At 40.3% G+C, this 16,769-nt stretch overlaps 1 protein-coding gene across 1 annotated transcript; it reads left to right on the forward strand.

Moving 5' to 3' along the window:
* Positions 1–5,071: 5,071 nt before the first annotated feature.
* PSMD7 (proteasome 26S subunit, non-ATPase 7) lies at positions 5,072–13,647 on the forward strand. Its single transcript, XM_027516112.1, has 7 exons — positions 5,072–5,427; positions 7,368–7,459; positions 8,342–8,434; positions 9,141–9,238; positions 9,809–9,889; positions 11,773–11,864; positions 12,711–13,647. Exons 1-7 carry the CDS (start codon positions 5,354–5,356, stop codon positions 13,147–13,149), a joined length of 969 nt encoding a protein of 322 aa, XP_027371913.1. The 5' UTR covers positions 5,072–5,353; the 3' UTR covers positions 13,150–13,647.
* Positions 13,648–16,769: the final 3,122 nt, after the last annotated feature.

Below are 16,769 nucleotides of genomic sequence, written 5' to 3' on the forward strand. Positions count from 1 at the left end.
TCTGCACAGTCTCTCTGGGCTTCATCCAAGACAGATGAACTATGCTCCACTGTGGCCTCCTTACAGGCTTTCAAAGCACAATGGAAAATGATTTTCTAACATATTTGTACCATGCAAGGGTTCCTGTGGAGAGTTCCATTTCTGGATATAAACTAGAAATTGCTGTAATTTTTTTGGTCCTTTTTAATTTGCAGTTACGTGAAATATGACAACAACAAGAGAAATAACAATCATGCGGTGTCCATGGCTAACACACAAGGCCACCACTTGTGTAAAGCATAAAACAAGGAAAGCCTCTTTAAATGAATCCAATCTTTCTGCAACAATTAGCCTTTTGAAAAACCAAAATGATAACCAATACATTTAGAAAAAGGAATTTTTTAAACACTCTTCCATAAACTAAATATACCTGAGGTTAAAGAAAGATAAAGAAACACTCAACAAGGATTTTCCTCACAGTCAAGTGTTAAGACTATGCTCCCAATACAGGGGGCATGGGTTCGATCCCTGGCCAGAGAACTAAGATCCCACATGAGTCACAGCTGTAAAAAAAAAAAAAAAAAAAACACTCAGCATATGCAAAAGATAAATTTCAACTCTTTTACTGCTGGATTACTTAAAATATAAACACCAGTTAATAAAAAATAAAAACTCTTTTTTTTTTTAAGCTGTGCCATGCAGCTTACAGGATCTTAGTTCCCCAACCAGGGGTTGAACCCAGGTCCTTGACAGTGAAAGCAGGAATCTTAGCCACTGGACCACCAAGGAATTCCCAAGAAAATATTCTTATAGTCTGCTATAATATATAACAATGATCCTACAATCTAACGATAACCATGTCTAACATCTGCTGAATTCTTACTATGTTCCAAGAACCATGCTAAGCTCTTTATATCACAGACTTGTTTTTGCCGGCTAAGCAGTCATTCCCCGCTTCCAATTACAGCATCCCCTTTTTCCTTCCCCACTCAAAGTGGTCATGGTGAGCTGATCGGTCCATCATAGTTGTACCAACTCCAAACTGATTCTCAACTGGACATTTAGAGAACTACATTCCCTTGGGCACAGCAGTCAGTTCAGAAAGGCCCCCAGTGCCAGCAAGGCCAATCAAATTTCATAAAGATTTGGAGTCCAAAGTCCTCCTTCCTTTAAAGATTTAAACCTGTGACTATCTGTAGCCATCAACATGTTTCCCCATCACTAGGAGGAAATCTGTCTTAATGCAATCAAAACACTGAAAGATGCTAAAAGGTGGAGAGAGAAACTGAGCCCCTGGAACAAGCAGGGCCCTTGAATGTGCTTGTTACATGAGATAATGAATTTCCCTTTGCTTCAGCTGATTAGAGTAGGGTACCATTACTAGCAATTAAGAATGGTCTAACTAGAACACATACCTACAACTAACTCATGCAATCACACGGGTCTACACCAATAGCCAGGGTCCCCTCAGCTACTCACGAACGCGCAGCTGGCTCCAACCTCTGCTGCTGGCCCTGTCTCTCATCACTGTGTGTGTGTCTACAGCAGGCCCCTGCCCCCACACAGGCACCTGCAGCTGGCCCCTACTGCCAAGCATGTGCATACCACCAGATTCTGACCACCACTGCTACCTGAACTGGAACCTAGGCACCAGACCTAAAGGCACCACTGAGTACCTTAACAGCTGTCGCAGCTACTGCAGACCCACAGCTGTCCCCAAGAATCATGCATCATCGATGTGGTGAACCCATCCCTGAGCCAAACAAGTCACACACCCTTGAACCCAGAGGTTCTACTCACACCCATACTTAACACCCCACATCACTAAAGCCACAGCTCCAGACTGCGTTCACTCACAAGTGAAGGTGTTTATTTTTTCCTGAGGTCAGTCCAGAAAGTCTGGAAGAGGTGACTGCTTCTTCAAATGCAGAGGTATCTGTGCATGGCTATAGGGAACACAAGAATCGGGGAAACAGGACACCACCAAAGAAAATGGTAAACTTTCAGCACCCCTGCAGGATGTGTGAACTCCAGCAATGAATACAGCTTAGTCTAAAGGTGGCATATCTTCTATCTTTTTCTTCCAAATCTAATAAGATGATAAACAGAGGTTGCAGAGTTCAAAGTATTGCTGCCATGCTCGCAGGACTGTTATTCCATGTTCTGGACATAAAAAAAATAAGAACTCTTTCAAGATACTAAGGTCTCTGGGAGCTATCTCCCTAAATTGAAAGACAAAGGTGAATTCTGAGTGACAGATTGAACAAGATAGTGGCATAGGAATTTCTAGCACTCAGCCTCTCCCGGAAACATCGACTGGAACAACCATCCACATGCAAAAATAACTTCACAAGCACTAAGAACGTCAGGTAAGGTAATCCAATTTAAAATGGGCAGAGGACCTGAACAGAGATTTTTTTTAAAGACATACAAATGACCAACAGGTACATGAAAAGATGCTCAACACCACTAATCATCAGGGAAATGCAAATCAAAACCATAATGAGATATCACCTTATGCCTGTTAGAATGGCTATTATCAAAAAGACAGGAGATAAGAAGCATTAGTGAGGATATGGAGAAAGGGGAACCCTCGTGTACTCTTGGTGGGAATGTAAATTGATATATCCACTATGGAAAAGAATATGAAAGTTCCTAAAAAAAAAAAACTACAAGTAGAACCACCATATGATCCAGCAACCCCACTTTCAAAGGAAATGAAATTACTATCTCAAAGAGATGTCTGAACCCCCATGTTCATTGTAGCATTATTCACAATGGTCAAGACATGGATACAACCTAAGTGTCAATAAAGAAAATGTGGTGTATATATACTCATCCATAGAAAAGAAGGAAATCCTGCCATTTGTGACAAAATGGATGGATCTTGTGGATCTATGGATACTAAGTGAAATGTCACATAGAAAGACAAATACTATATGATCTCTCTTATATGCAGAACTGAAAAAACTGGAATCCACAGAAATAGAGTAGAATAGTTAGTTGTTGCCAGAGGCTGGCAGTGGGGGAAATGTGAGTTGTTGGTCAAAGGGCACAAACTTCCAATTATAAAATGGAGACCTAAGGTACAGTGTGGTGACTACAGTTAATAATACTATATTATTATATATTTGAGGTTGCTCTTAAATGTTCTTATCACAAAAAGAAAATGGTAATTATGTGAAATGATGCAAGTGTTAACTGAACTTATTGTGGTAATCATTCTGCAATACAAACATATCAAGTCATCATATTGGACACCTTATACTTACATGTTACATATCAATTACATCTCAATAAATCTGGGAAATGAACTTAATACTAAAAAAGAAAGACATAGGGGTAAGGGATTAAAAGGCACAAACTATTATTATAAAATAGGCTACAATACTATACTATACAACACAGGGAATATAGCCAATATTTTATATTAACTATAAATGGAGTATAACCTTTATAAACTGTGAATCACTATATCATACACCTATAACTTATATGTCAATTATACGTCAATAAAAAATAAATAAAAATTTTAAAATTACATTTCTTTAAAAAAAAATTTTTTAAAAGCAGTTAAAGGAAAATAAAATGTATTACACTTATGCTCTCATCAGAACCTCTTAAAGTGAAGTCTAGAATTAAATGAACAAAAGAAAGTAGATTTCTTATGTCTTCTACATTCCTCTGAATGAATTTAGCCCTTAGTGGCTACAAAATCAGTTATTATTTCAGGTCAGTTTCATTTAAAAAGAAAAAGAAAAAAATAGGACATGAAAAATACCTTACTTATGGTTTCAAGCTGTCTTCTTTATATCCTTTAAATAATTTAGTCCAAAAATATGCTTCTTTTAGACTTCAATTCTTATGCCTTACCTAACACATAAGAAAAATTAAAATCAACCTCCGATCCTAAAAAATTAGGGGGAAAAAACACTTCCAAAATCTTTTTGTAATAGTTACATGTCTACCCCGTGTTGAACAGCATCATATAAAAGATGAAACAAGAATATCTACTTTGAACAAGGCACTAAAAACCAGCAAACAAGCTTTAACACATCACACAATGGGCCTGACTTAAATTTTGTTAATTTAAAATTTCTATTATTTAATATTTTAAGAAGTAGCAGCAATTATCTGACAGCCAAATCAAAACTATTAAAAGAAATGAGGAAAATCCAAAAGTGTTCCCAAAAGTTGGAACAGTACATGAAATGAAAACGAGAGGCAGGGCCCAGAAAGAATATCAAAAGTTTGCAATCAATTATCCTCCAATTTAAAAAATTTAAAAATTAAAAAAAAAAAAAAGACTATCAAAAGCTTCCTGATTTTACTGGAAGAAGGCTAAGGCTCAGAACAAAAGTCTTCTGGTCATTCTTCAGAGAGGTCAGATTCTCTGGTGTTACAGGGAAGGTGGAAGGTGCTTAAAAACAGGTTGTTGTTATTATTCGGTCGCTATGTCGTGTCCGATTCTTTGAGACCCCATGAACTACACAGTCCATGGAATTCTCCAGGCCAGAATACTGGAGTGGGTAGCCGTTCCCTTCTCCTACATTTCCTCTTTTAGTCTTTTTCTTTTCCAGCTAAATATGAAAATGTATTCCCTTACTGCTTTCCAGCTTTTTCGTCAATCTTTTTATAAGTTTTCATTCTTATAGCTCTTGTTAAATGGTAAGTTAATATAAAGACAGATGGGAAAATATAGCCAGGTTGACTATTTGCTAAGAGTCCACATAAAAGATTAAGAGGAAATTCTCCGACAATAAAATAATAATGAGACAAATTACCAAACCTATTTTAAAGAAATGCCCTAATGCTAGAGATTTAAAGGAAGGCGGGTGTGCTGCGGTCCATGGAGTCGAGTCGCACACGACATAGCGACTAAATAACAACCTCTAAGAAATTCTGGAGGATTTTAACTAGAATTGAAAGTGAACATTTTCTGAATGATGGAAACACTACTATTTACATTTTTTTCTCAGCATTTTCTCCAGTCTTCGGGTGGGGGAGGGGAGGGGAGCTAAGAAGATTCTGAGGTGAAAAGTCACAGCAGTGACAGTACAGGGCAAACACCAGGAGGCCAACCTTTATCGGTCTCTAGTGAGCTGTTAGCTTTCATGACCTGGCAAATTCTTAGCCTGTCACCCGAGCCAGGTCCCGCCTTCCCCTGCACTTCCCCGCCTCAAGGCTGGAGCAGGAGAGACCCTGCCAGCCCGACCCGCGCGGCACTCTGGGAGCGGAAAAAGGAGCCGCGCGGCGGCGGCTCAGCCGGAAGAGGAGGAGCCAGGCCTGGAGGATAGCCGAGAGTTACTACCGCTCCGGCTGCCGGTGTTTGGTCGTCGCGGGGAGCAGGGCCTGGCGGGCGGGGTGTGTCGCGATGCTGGAGCTGGCGGTGCAGAAGGTGGTGGTCCACCCCCTGGTGCTGCTCAGTGTGGTGGATCATTTCAATCGGTGAGCGGGCGGCACGGGGCGGCCTGGGCCGGGGCCCGGTGGCGCCGCCGCTGCTGAGTCACGGGCGCGTTGGGTACGGCGCGGCGGCCGCGGGGGTGCTGACGCACCGGGGGTGGCCCTGAGTCGCCGAGGGGCCCACATTTAAGTCCATTCATGAAGCCCAAGTTACCCGGAGTCTTCTGCCCAGCCGGCACTCCTGGGAACTGAGCTGATCATTCCCTTTACCCAGTCCGTACGATGCCAGAGTATGGGGAGCAGGTTTCATTTGATCCTGATCCCTAGTCCTCGTGCCTATCTATCGCCTCGTCCGTCCCTTTTCGCCTAAGAGACTCGGTGTTTGGTAGGAAAGCCCTTCAGACTCGCGCTTTTTGGCTCTGAAGACTGTCACCGAAAGTCTGGTCCCTGCAAGAACTGTGCTTTTAACTTGTGGAAGTTTCAGAAGTGGGAATCTGGTTTGATGATGACTTAAAACCTAGCTATATTAAGTCTTAAAGTCAAGTTTTTCTTCTAAAAATGAGACCAGTTGGAGGTGTAGGCGTTAATGAATAAGAAAACATCCCACAGATATTTCTTTTGCCTTCGCTTGCTTGTTTTCGAGCTGTTCGTCCCGGGGGACCTGTTACATGTGTTCATAAGTTTTACAGTAGTTACTTGAATTGGAAAGTTCTAAGACCCAGTTGGGAGCATCTGCTATAAAGTCATAGTTGCTAAGTGCCCATTCTCTTGCTTTGTACAACTCCCAATTCAACCAGAGCCAAAACCAAACTCAAAGACTCCTGTGAGGTTTAGGGCCCCCAGTTTAGTTCCATTTCTTGTAGGACCCTTGGCCTAACAAGGTACGGGAGCTTTTCCACTGTACAATTACTGTTTTTCTCCCATAGGATACTAGAGGTGCTAAGAAGGCAGGCATCATTTCAGTTCTGTTCAGTCAATTCGACAAACATTTTTAAGGGCATAGTGAAGGCAGACACTGCAAGCTGCTGTGTCAGACAATTGTAGGGTTTTCTAAAACACAAACGCATTTTTGTAGATTAGAAGAAAAGCCCGTGAGTGTGGAAATTTGCTTTGAACTTAGTCCCAAAAAAATCAGAATACTTAATTCTGATCCAAACCCTAGACATAGTAAGCATTTATAAGTTTGCCAAATCATGTGTTTAGATAAGTATATTTCAATTGGTGTGAACCAGCAACTGTTAAGAAATTGTGGTTCATTTCACAATGACTTTTGTCTGTCCTTTGAACATAGAATTGTTTGTTATGTCACATTTGTTAGTGGTTAATGGAGAATTCTACATAAAGACCAATGAAATAAGTGAAACACTTGTCGTTCTTTAGCACAAAATTACTAAGGGGGTTTGATTTGGAGATAGAAATTCTGAGGTAGTTTTTCTTGTTCACTCAGCCCTCCTCCCAGTATGATTAGTCACCAGCTCAGTTCCAGCTTCTGCCTAATTTAGCCATTCAGAGAGATCACAAATGGCATACACATGCTTCTGGGTCAGAATCATTTTCTCAGCCCCTAGATGATACAAAGAATTGTTTATGCCATCTAGTTGGGCTTGTTTCAGAGAAGAGTTGGCAAGCTGGACCATAACACTGGTTCAGCTTTAGCATCTTTATCCCTGAAAAGGTTGGAGGATAGAGAAAGTTTAAGAAAGAAAGGTAAGCTCTTATCAAAATAAAAAGTTAAATGTGTTTTCAAACACCAACCAGATAACATTTAAAACTGTAAGATCTGGGGAGTTTTCATTTTCTCCATTTTAAATTTCTGTAAGGTTTGAGGGTTGTTTGTTGTTTTTTTTTTTTTTAAGACTAATTTACTACATAGTGGGATCAGTTTCCAGCCAAGCTAAATTGTATTGGTACATTGGTATTTCGTGTTAGGTATCGTATTGTTGAGTCTGTGCCTATCCAGATTGATCTTTTGTTTTCTCATTCAGAATAGGCAAGGTTGGAAACCAAAAACGTGTTGTTGGTGTGCTTTTGGGGTCATGGCAAAAGAAAGTACTCGATGTATCCAACAGTTTTGCAGGTAAAAGAAAAATCTATCAATTATACCTCAGTTTTTAAAAAATAGACAAATTTTACATTTTCTGAGTATGGTTAAAATGTCAGTTATCTTTTAAAAAGAAAGAAAATTTTCGTGATCTCCATTTTTTACTGCAACCAAGTGATTCTATTTCAGAATTGCTTAAGTATAGAACAGGGAGGCTAAAGGCTACACACAGTAGTAAATATTTTTAAGTATTTTCAGGCCATATCGTCTCCATTGCAACTGCTTAGCTCTGCTAATGTAGCAGAAAAGCAACTAAAAAGAGGATGTAGACAAACTAATAGCCATATTGCATAAAACTATTTAAATAGGCAGTGGGTATAGTTTGTCAACCCCTGAACTAAACTATTAACCGTGGTTATGGGTAGGCAAGGGGGAGATAAAAACCTTTTCACTGTTTCGTGAATGTTCAGAAGAATGTATCTATGTATTTTATGATTAAAGCAACAATAATGAACAACAAAATAATTGCTGGCATAGCCGCTAGACTAGAGGTCACTAACTCCATTGTCTTAAAGGATCAGGCAGTAATGTAATTTGCCCAACAGAAGTATTAGGAAATGATGGAACTTTTAGCAAACTGAAGAACATGTATCCTTTTCAAAGGTGGTGATCTCTGTATGGCTATAGCCAGTTATTGCCAGGTCTTCCAATTTTTCAAGAGAGCCTAGAGGTCTAGATTTGTATGTTAAATCTTCCAGTTTTTAATAAAAGCAACTCAAAAATACTTTTAACACTGTATTGGACAAGCTAAAGCCATGGGTCAAATCTGGCCTAGAAGTCCACAGCTGTGATATGTGCCCTTAGAGTTCTATCTAGCACCTTAAACTGCTTTTTGGGGTTTTTTTTTCTCCTCTCTAGTTCCTTTTGATGAAGATGACAAAGATGATTCTGTCTGGTTTTTAGACCATGATTACTTGGAAAACATGTATGGAATGTTTAAGAAGGTCAACGGTAGGTGGCGCTGTGGCACTGGGGGGGGGTGGGGTGGTGTGGTGTGTAAATGTGCGTGTGTGTCCCTAATGCCTTTTCTAAGTATTCACTTTTCTTTGTCTAATGTCAAAGACCCTTTCACTTAGTTAGACTAAAGTAAGGCCAATGGTAGTAGACAAATGAGGTAGAATAAATGAGAAATTGGAGTAGCAATTTAAGGCCAGCTAGACCACCTAGGTTTCACGGGAGAGAGAGCCCTCTGCACCAGAAAAGCAAAAAGTTATCAAATAAAATCCACATGCCTCTAGAGCTTTAGTACCACCAAGGTAAATATCTCTGTCATGTGTATCATTTTCATTTCATTACAGCAGCCACATTGCTTTGGCAATGTTTATTCCCACAACACTCACTGCTGTAACCTATGTGAGATGAACTTGCATTTGTTTATATATTCCCTTGGAATTGTTTTCTAGTTGCTTCATGTATGACTGGTTTCCTAAACTAGTCAGAGATATGGCTATCTCTAGATTTCCCCTGCTCTTTATTTTCAGAGATTCCTGCTTTTGAATTTAAGATTTCATTTAAGATTTCATAAGCACATCAAGGTTTAGATGCCTGGAATTTTTGAAAAGGTAGAGAACATAACTACTGAAGTTCTTACCCTTTTTGAGGGTAATATACAGATCTTTATGTAACAGTTCAAAGCCACTATTTTTTTCCTTCATAGCCAGAGAAAGAATAGTTGGGTGGTACCACACAGGCCCTAAACTACACAAGAATGACATCGCCATCAATGAACTCATGAAAAGATACTGCCCTAACTCAGTAAGTGCACTTTATCTTTAAAACCCTTGACTGATAATTGTTTGCCAGTTAACTCAAGAAAAGAGCCTCCTAGTGGATAGTGAATCATTTCACCACTTTTTCTCTATAAATTTGTGTTAATTTACAGTGCTTTGTGTAGTATACAGTAACCCAATGTATTTAGTAAATTAAACATCTGCTCAGTGCTGAGTATGTAAGTTACCTTCCCTAATCCTCTCAACTGTATGGGATTGTTATCCTTTTTACAAATGAGAAAACTGAGGTTCAGAATGGTTAGTAAGATCTTCTGAGAGTGCAGCTGGGATTAAAATGCTGGCTGTCTTGACTCTAATTTCCTTCTGCTGGATTCCTTCCTTACTGTACTACTACCTTTCACCTTGTTAATGGATGGGGTTGAAGAGCAGAGCAAATAAGAAATTTGAAATGTAAAGTCTTTTTTTTTCCTGAAAATTCTGGCTCATTATCTGGTTAAATGAATGAAAAAGATGCAGTAATCATCATCAGAATGGCTGCAGTTATTCCCTATGTGCCTAGTACAAGGTGGTTTCCTAAGATGTGTTTTTCTGCCAGGTATTGGTCATCATTGATGTGAAACCAAAGGACCTGGGACTGCCCACAGAAGCATATATTTCAGTGGAAGAAGTTCATGATGTAAGTCATCTTGTTATGAGCCTAGAGATTAGATTTGCTACTTTTAGGGCCATTGGGTTTTTCCCCCATTTCAAGTCAACAAATACTTTATAACAAAAGGTTACTGATTTCTGTCAACAGTTTGATATTATGTTTTTTCCCCCTTGAGTGTTTGAATCACCAAATTTTAGAAATGGAGAGGACCATAGAAATCTAAAGTCTCCTTTTACAAATGAAATTGAGACCAAAGTAGTCAAATGATCACCCAGAGATGTTCTCAGCAGAGTATGCAGAGCCTGATGAGCTTGATCTTAATCTAGTGCCATTTCCACTGTTGGCCCACCTCTGACAGTCTTCTCCTGGAAGTTACTGCTGCTGCTAAGTCGCTTCAGTCGTGTCTGACTCTGTAACCCCATAGATGGCAGCCCACCAGGCCCCACCATCCCTGGGATTCTCCAGGCACTGGAGTGGGTTGCCATTTCCTCCTCCAATGCATTAAAGTGAAAGTGAAGTCGCCCAGTCGTGTCTGACTCTTTATCGACCCCATGGACTGCAGCCTACCAGGCTCCTCCATCCATGGGATTTTAGGTTTTCAAATAGAGTAAGTCAGAACTGCCTGGAGCTAGATGGCAAAACCCATCTGTACGATTTGACACCTATATAGTTGGCTCCATTGTATTCAGTACCTGTCTTCTTATAGTTATCCATATATTCAATTTTAAAATCTGGAAACGGCTTTTTTAACTTAGCTTCCTGCAGATGTTCCTTGCCCTGAGCTCTGTGCCCCTGTTTCTCTTTGCCTTACTACTAGAGAACTGAGATCCAGATCTGTTGCCTAGTTGCAGTTAAGGCTTTCATCCCTGGTCTTGATACAGTTGTTACAAGTTAAATTTTACCTTGCCTCTTTCAAAAAGGAGTTTGAGGCTGCTTGCACACATACATGCATATGCATGCACACACACACCAATGAAACAGGATTTTTTAATAGAAGATAGAGGGGATTTAAGGGTCATATTATAAGATGAAGCCAGGGAACAATCAGTACCTGAAAAGACATGCCATGAAGTCCTGCACAGGTGTTGGAAGGCTTTGACCATCCTAGCATACAAAGCCAAGAGGAAAATGTCATTTTCAGGATTCACACTATCCTGGATAAAATAACAACAGCTGATGTTTATACCACTTAGTGTAAGTGAAGTGACTTTCCCAAGATCTCACAGCTCCCTTAGCACATACACGGCAAAGCCAGGCTTTGCATCTAAGCCGTCTGCCTATATCCTGTGCACGCACTGCAATGCGCTCCTGCGTGCAAACAGTTCACAGCCTTGACAGGAGATGCACAGCCTCTTCTGGCACTAGATCTGAGAAAAGTTTCTCCTGAGTCCCGTCAAGAAATAAGTAGGTGATATAGCAAACCACATCCACTAATGGGTGCCTTGATTAATTCAGGCCACCAGAAAATCAGTGATTCTCACCACGTTGTTTGGTGCACTGATCATTTGACCCAATGGACAGTAGATGGTTCAAAGTTATATTTTCTAACATAAGCTTGTCTCAGGCACAGTGTTCAGAATATGGCCTATTTTAGAATGAACTATGACAGTCCTTAAAATTTAGCCAAATGGAGACTTCTCTGAATGTCCATCTCTACTGAAGACTTAAGATAATATCAGGATTTTCCTCAGAAATAAGCTAAGGATGATGCTGCAGCATACCTCAACCCTGAGTAGGACTGCTGTGACAGCTTTCAAAGCAAACTACCCACCCTTGCCACAGAAAACCCAGTAATAACACCCCTCAAGTGATCTGACTTAAAGCAGAAGAATCAAGGTGTGAAAAGGAACATGTGCTAGTTTGTTCATTTGTTTGTAAGTAAATAACTATAATTAAGTCTCCTCTCCCAGGATGGAACTCCAACCTCAAAAACATTTGAGCACGTGACCAGTGAAATTGGAGCAGAGGAAGCCGAGGAGGTCGGAGTTGAACACTTATTACGGTGAGACTTTAGGACGGCATCAGACCTGGGCTCTAGTCCTGGATCATCTATGAAGTGTCCAGAGTTATGATTTATGACTCTGGATAGCACACCTTGTCTGGAAGCTATAATGCTGGCTGTGACAGGAACACATGCGTGTTAAAAGCAAGTGTGTGTTCTTTAAGTGTACCTCCTTTATAATGAATGTAGCTAGCCAGTTTTCTGCAGAGAACCTGCATCAAGGCCTTTTACACTCTAGGGGACTGCCTTAGTAGTCCAGTGGCTAAGACTCCACACTCACAATGCAGGGGGCCCGAGTTTGATCCCTGCTCAGGGAACTAGATCCTACATGCTGCAACTAAAGATCCAGAGTGCCACAATTAAGACCCCAGCACAGCCAAATTTTAGAAAAAAAAGAAAAATACTTACATAACCCTGACTTATTTGAAAGGTCATAGATTTTCTCAAACAATAAGATTCGTTTCAGTTCAGAAAGTTACTACTGACTGATTTAAAAGCATCTCAAGACATTTTATAGATGCAGGTGAAAAGAATGCTGTGCTCTTTAGGAACAAGAGAAATTGAAGTAGAGATTTTTAAAAATTTTTTTAGTGAACATGATTTCATTTTAGCTCTCTCTTTTCTTTTGAAAGATGTCCTGTGATGAGAAAGATAAAACATATGCTTCCAAATGAAAACAAGGTTAAGGCACTTTATACTCAAATCTTTATCAAACGGAGAGGTAACATTTTTGCTTTAGAAAACTTGCCCCTCCTCACAAACTGAGTTATTCCCTTAGAATGTGAAAATCTGTGATGGTATAGGACACTGATGGATACCCCTGCTCTTTCTTGTGGGTTCCTACAGAGACATCAAAGACACTACAGTGGGCACTCTTTCCCAGCGGATCACAAACCAGGTCCATGGTCTGAAGGGACTCAACTCCAAGCTCCTGGACATCAGGGGCTACCTGGAGAAGGTGGCCACGGGCAAGCTGCCCATCAACCACCAGATCATCTACCAGCTGCAGGACGTCTTCAACCTGCTGCCGGATGTCAGCCTGCAGGAGTTTGTCAAGGCCTTTTACCTGAAGACCAACGACCAGATGGTGGTGGTATATTTGGCCTCACTGATCCGCTCTGTGGTCGCCTTGCACAACCTCATCAACAACAAGATTGCCAACCGGGACGCAGAAAAGAAAGAAGGGCAAGAAAAGGAAGACAGCAAAAAGGACAGAAAAGACGACAAAGAGAAAGAGAAGGAAAAGAGTGATGTAAAGAAAGAAGAGAAAAAGGAGAAAAAATAAAACATGTAGCTTTTTAATCTGTAAATTAAAATCTTGTAAACTAACGCATTGTGCTGCCAGAGGGTTCTTTAAAGTGCTTGTTAAAAAGCTGTATTGATGAGAGCTCTCTGGATAGAGGGACTGATCTCAAACCTAAACTGCAGCTTCGGCTACTGTGAGTTGGGGAGCTGATAGCTCAGGTTTCAGACTGTGTGAGAAAAGTGAAGAGAAGTATAACATTTTTGGTACTCTCCCTACTTTTATCTATGAGACCAGGAGTTGAATTTTTCCCATCTCAAGAGACTCTTGGGGTCTGTTTCTGGCTGTCTGCAAAACTGCAGAATGGAATGCATGAATTCCTTAAGTGCTCTGCCTTGGAACACTTTGAGGTCTGACCCTCAGGACTCTGTGAGAATACTGCCCTGCGGGACTTCTCAGACCCGTAGCTCTGGTATTCTCAGGGCTTGGGATCAAGATATTGTTTACCTTCAAAGACACAATTAAATGCTTGGTTTTTAAGTCTGTGTTCTGGTCGTTTTTAACTCTGGGAGTGGTGATCCATTGTTTTCAGAAGCAACAAAGACAGTTTTTAATTGAAGCTGCCTGAACAAATTATTTTAGACTGGATCCTTTATGAAAAAGAGAATCTCATTCCTTTAAAAATAAAGCTGTAATGAGAGTTCCCAACAGAGCCCAGAAGACCTGGGTCATAGTTCGTACCTCAGATTCCTATCCCTAGAGCAGTCTTTCTTAAGTTTTCATAAGGGACACATTTACTTACTATTGTAGTAAGTACGTCAAACGACAATGTCAGTGGGATGGAACAAAGCTTCCCAAAGTAAGTAAAGGTACTTAATCATTTGACTTAATAGTTGTCACTTGGATACTAACTTCCTTTTATGAGTAGTTAGAACATCTCTAAGAGTTCACTGCTGCTGCTGCTGCTAAGTCACTTCAGTCGTGTCCAACTCTGTGCGACCCCATAGACGGCAGCCCACCAGGCTCCCCCGTCCCTGGGATTCTCCAGGCAAGAACACTGAAGTGGGTTGCCATTTCCTTCTCCAATGCATGCAAGTGAAGTCGCTCAGTTGTCTCCGACTCTTTGCGACCCCATGGACTGTAGCCTACCAGGCTCCTCTGTCCATGGGATTTTCCAAGCAAGAGTACTGGAGTGGGTTACCATGTTGGACTATCGGTGTTCTACTATTTAAGAATACAATAAAATAGCACTAAAATGAAGTCAGTGGAATCTCATAAACCACTTCTTAATGTTAGAGTGCCTCAAAGTTACCAGAAGCATCCATTTTTAATCGACAGAACTGCCTGCCAAAGAACGAGTTAGTGGAAATTTGGGGGTTGATTTTTATATGACAGAACTACCCACATCAGTGGTCACTTCAAAGTTCATTAAGATGCTGAGATAATAAGAAATAGCAAAGGGAAAGAAACTAGATAAGTTTTTTGTCTGTTGTGGCAGTCAAAAGTCAGATGGTTGTTCCCAATACATCTAAGTAAAAGAAATTTGAAATATATAGTTCAAAGCTTGAGATGCATTTAAAATGACAAGAGTGTGTTATTAAAAGTTTTTTGAGATTTTGTTGCCACGTTTAGAACAGACTGGTATGAGAAAGGGAACCTTTCTCCAGGGTAGGCAGCAAAGACCAGAGATGCCATGGACCTGAGGCCAAGCAGGGACAAGGAGAAAGTTATCCCAAAGAATGAGTCTTTATGTAGGGTAGGGGTGGGGTGGGGGGCAGCTCAAGACCACACAGGATCAGATCCACCTTTAGAAGAATGATCTGCACTTAAAAGCTTTCCCAGGGTCTATCAGGACAATGTCACAGGCTTTTAGGTTTGTCACCATTTGATAAATTGGAATGTCTATTGAACATGTAGGAACATGGGAATACCCAGGCCTTGTTATATTTAACAGTTGGACCTGCATATGGACAAAACTGACTTTCACTTTACCCACAGGATCTTCAATTCCTTCTTCTAACAAAAAGTGTATGTCGCCTCTAGAGTCACGCAGGCTCATTTTCTCAGGCAAAATTGCTGCCAATCTATGTAAGAGGGTGAGCTTTATAAGACTTGATGAAGGCTTTGCTTATATAAATAGCAGCTGACTTGACTGCAAAACCCATGGCCCTCACCTAAAATAAAGTGTGTTCAGGTAGCTTAGCAGTCTCAAGATGAGATTTCTAAACTACTTTTGTTGTTCTTTGAACATTGAAAAAGTATCCTGGGTAAAGTCTAATCCCATTTTCGGACTTTGTATCCAGAGTTGTGACATTCCGTTCCTTCCATTTTGAAAGGTTTCACAATAACAGTTCAGGCTGCTCCAGCTACACACATTACAGAGAGGATAGCATTGATTCCTTACTGGTATTCTGTTTGATAACATGTGAAATAGTCCCAAACTTACAGGTCAGTTATCCTTAGTGAAAAGATTAAAAACTGTCAGGGTAGAACACCTTTGAGCCCACTAATTAGTTAAATGTTCTTTCATTCTACACAGATCATCAATCACCAAAGGGGAAAAAAGGAAGTAATATTCACTGAGGGACTACCATACTGCTTTCTCCAATGCTCATGATGCAGTCAACCTTTCCAGTGGGAATCAATCCCAGAATCTTACTCTTCTGGAGGACTCTCCAGCTTTGAGAACTTATACATATTACAATTACCTTCATATACAATTACCTTTACTTCAAATAAAAGACTTATTAACACAAGTTCTCATAAAAGAATGAAAGATTCTATTCACTTGGAAGTCATGAATAGGACTTTCCTTCTACTATTTGCTACAAAAATATCTATGAAGCAGGAACGCGGGTATACCTGTGGCGGATTCATTTCGATATTTGGCAAAACTAATACAATATTGTAAAGTTTAAAAATAAAATAAAAAACAGACAAAAAAAAAAGAATGAATTTGGGTTCTTTGTTATGCAACAACATGCTGATGACTTCATATGCCCCTGTCACAGGAAATAGGAAGGATATCTGGGACATGCTGGAAAAACAGAGAAGCATCTGAATTATGTGACCCGCAAGAGAAGATCTAAACAACTTCCCTAAGCAAATTCATTCCAAATTATACATAATACAGGAAAGTGCTGATTTCTATATCTATGCCTTTCAACTCTTGGCATTTCTCTCTTTTGCTTGGAAACCACACCGAATTCCTATCTTTCAAAATAAAACAACAACAACAACAAGAAAACACCAGTGGCTATTCTTGTTGGAGGAGTGGATAGAAAATGACTCCAGAAGTAGGGAAATGAAGTAGAAAAAGAAAATAGAGGAAACTGTGTTAGTGTGTTTCCAAGGCCTAAGTCAAGAGAAGGCTTCCTCTAAGCGTCCCTCTTTGGAGCCAATCTGTACTTCAACACTAGATGGCACCATTGACTAATATCATCTCAGCAAGAGACAACGTTGGTTCACATTCCAGTTCATCATGGAATTGGGAACCTTCCCCAAAGTTGCTTCCCACCACTTCTGCTTTTGGCTGCAACCATCTAGGCTAGGCTTTGAAGGAATCTAAAGAGCATCTTGCTGCAAAAAATTGGGTCAAGTTGCCACATCTTCACCCCTGCTGTACTCTATGATAAAGTTTTCTCTGCCCTTCAGATAGTTCA

The sequence above is a fragment of the Bos indicus x Bos taurus genome, chromosome 18 (assembly GCF_003369695.1).
Source record: "Bos indicus x Bos taurus breed Angus x Brahman F1 hybrid chromosome 18, Bos_hybrid_MaternalHap_v2.0, whole genome shotgun sequence".
In the NCBI taxonomy this organism is placed as follows: domain Eukaryota; kingdom Metazoa; phylum Chordata; class Mammalia; order Artiodactyla; family Bovidae; genus Bos; species Bos indicus x Bos taurus.

Excerpts from the sequence above, each read along its gene's own strand:
- PSMD7 (XM_027516112.1), top strand. The coding sequence starts at position 5,354 with ATGCTGGAGCTGGCGGTGCAGAAGGTGGTGGTCCACCCCCTGGTGCTG. Across the intron at positions 5,428-7,367 it reads GTGGTGGATCATTTCAATCG|AATAGGCAAGGTTGGAAACC; the intron begins GTGAGCGGGCGG and ends TTTCTCATTCAG. Across the intron at positions 9,890-11,772 it reads CAGTGGAAGAAGTTCATGAT|GATGGAACTCCAACCTCAAA; the intron begins GTAAGTCATCTT and ends CTCCTCTCCCAG.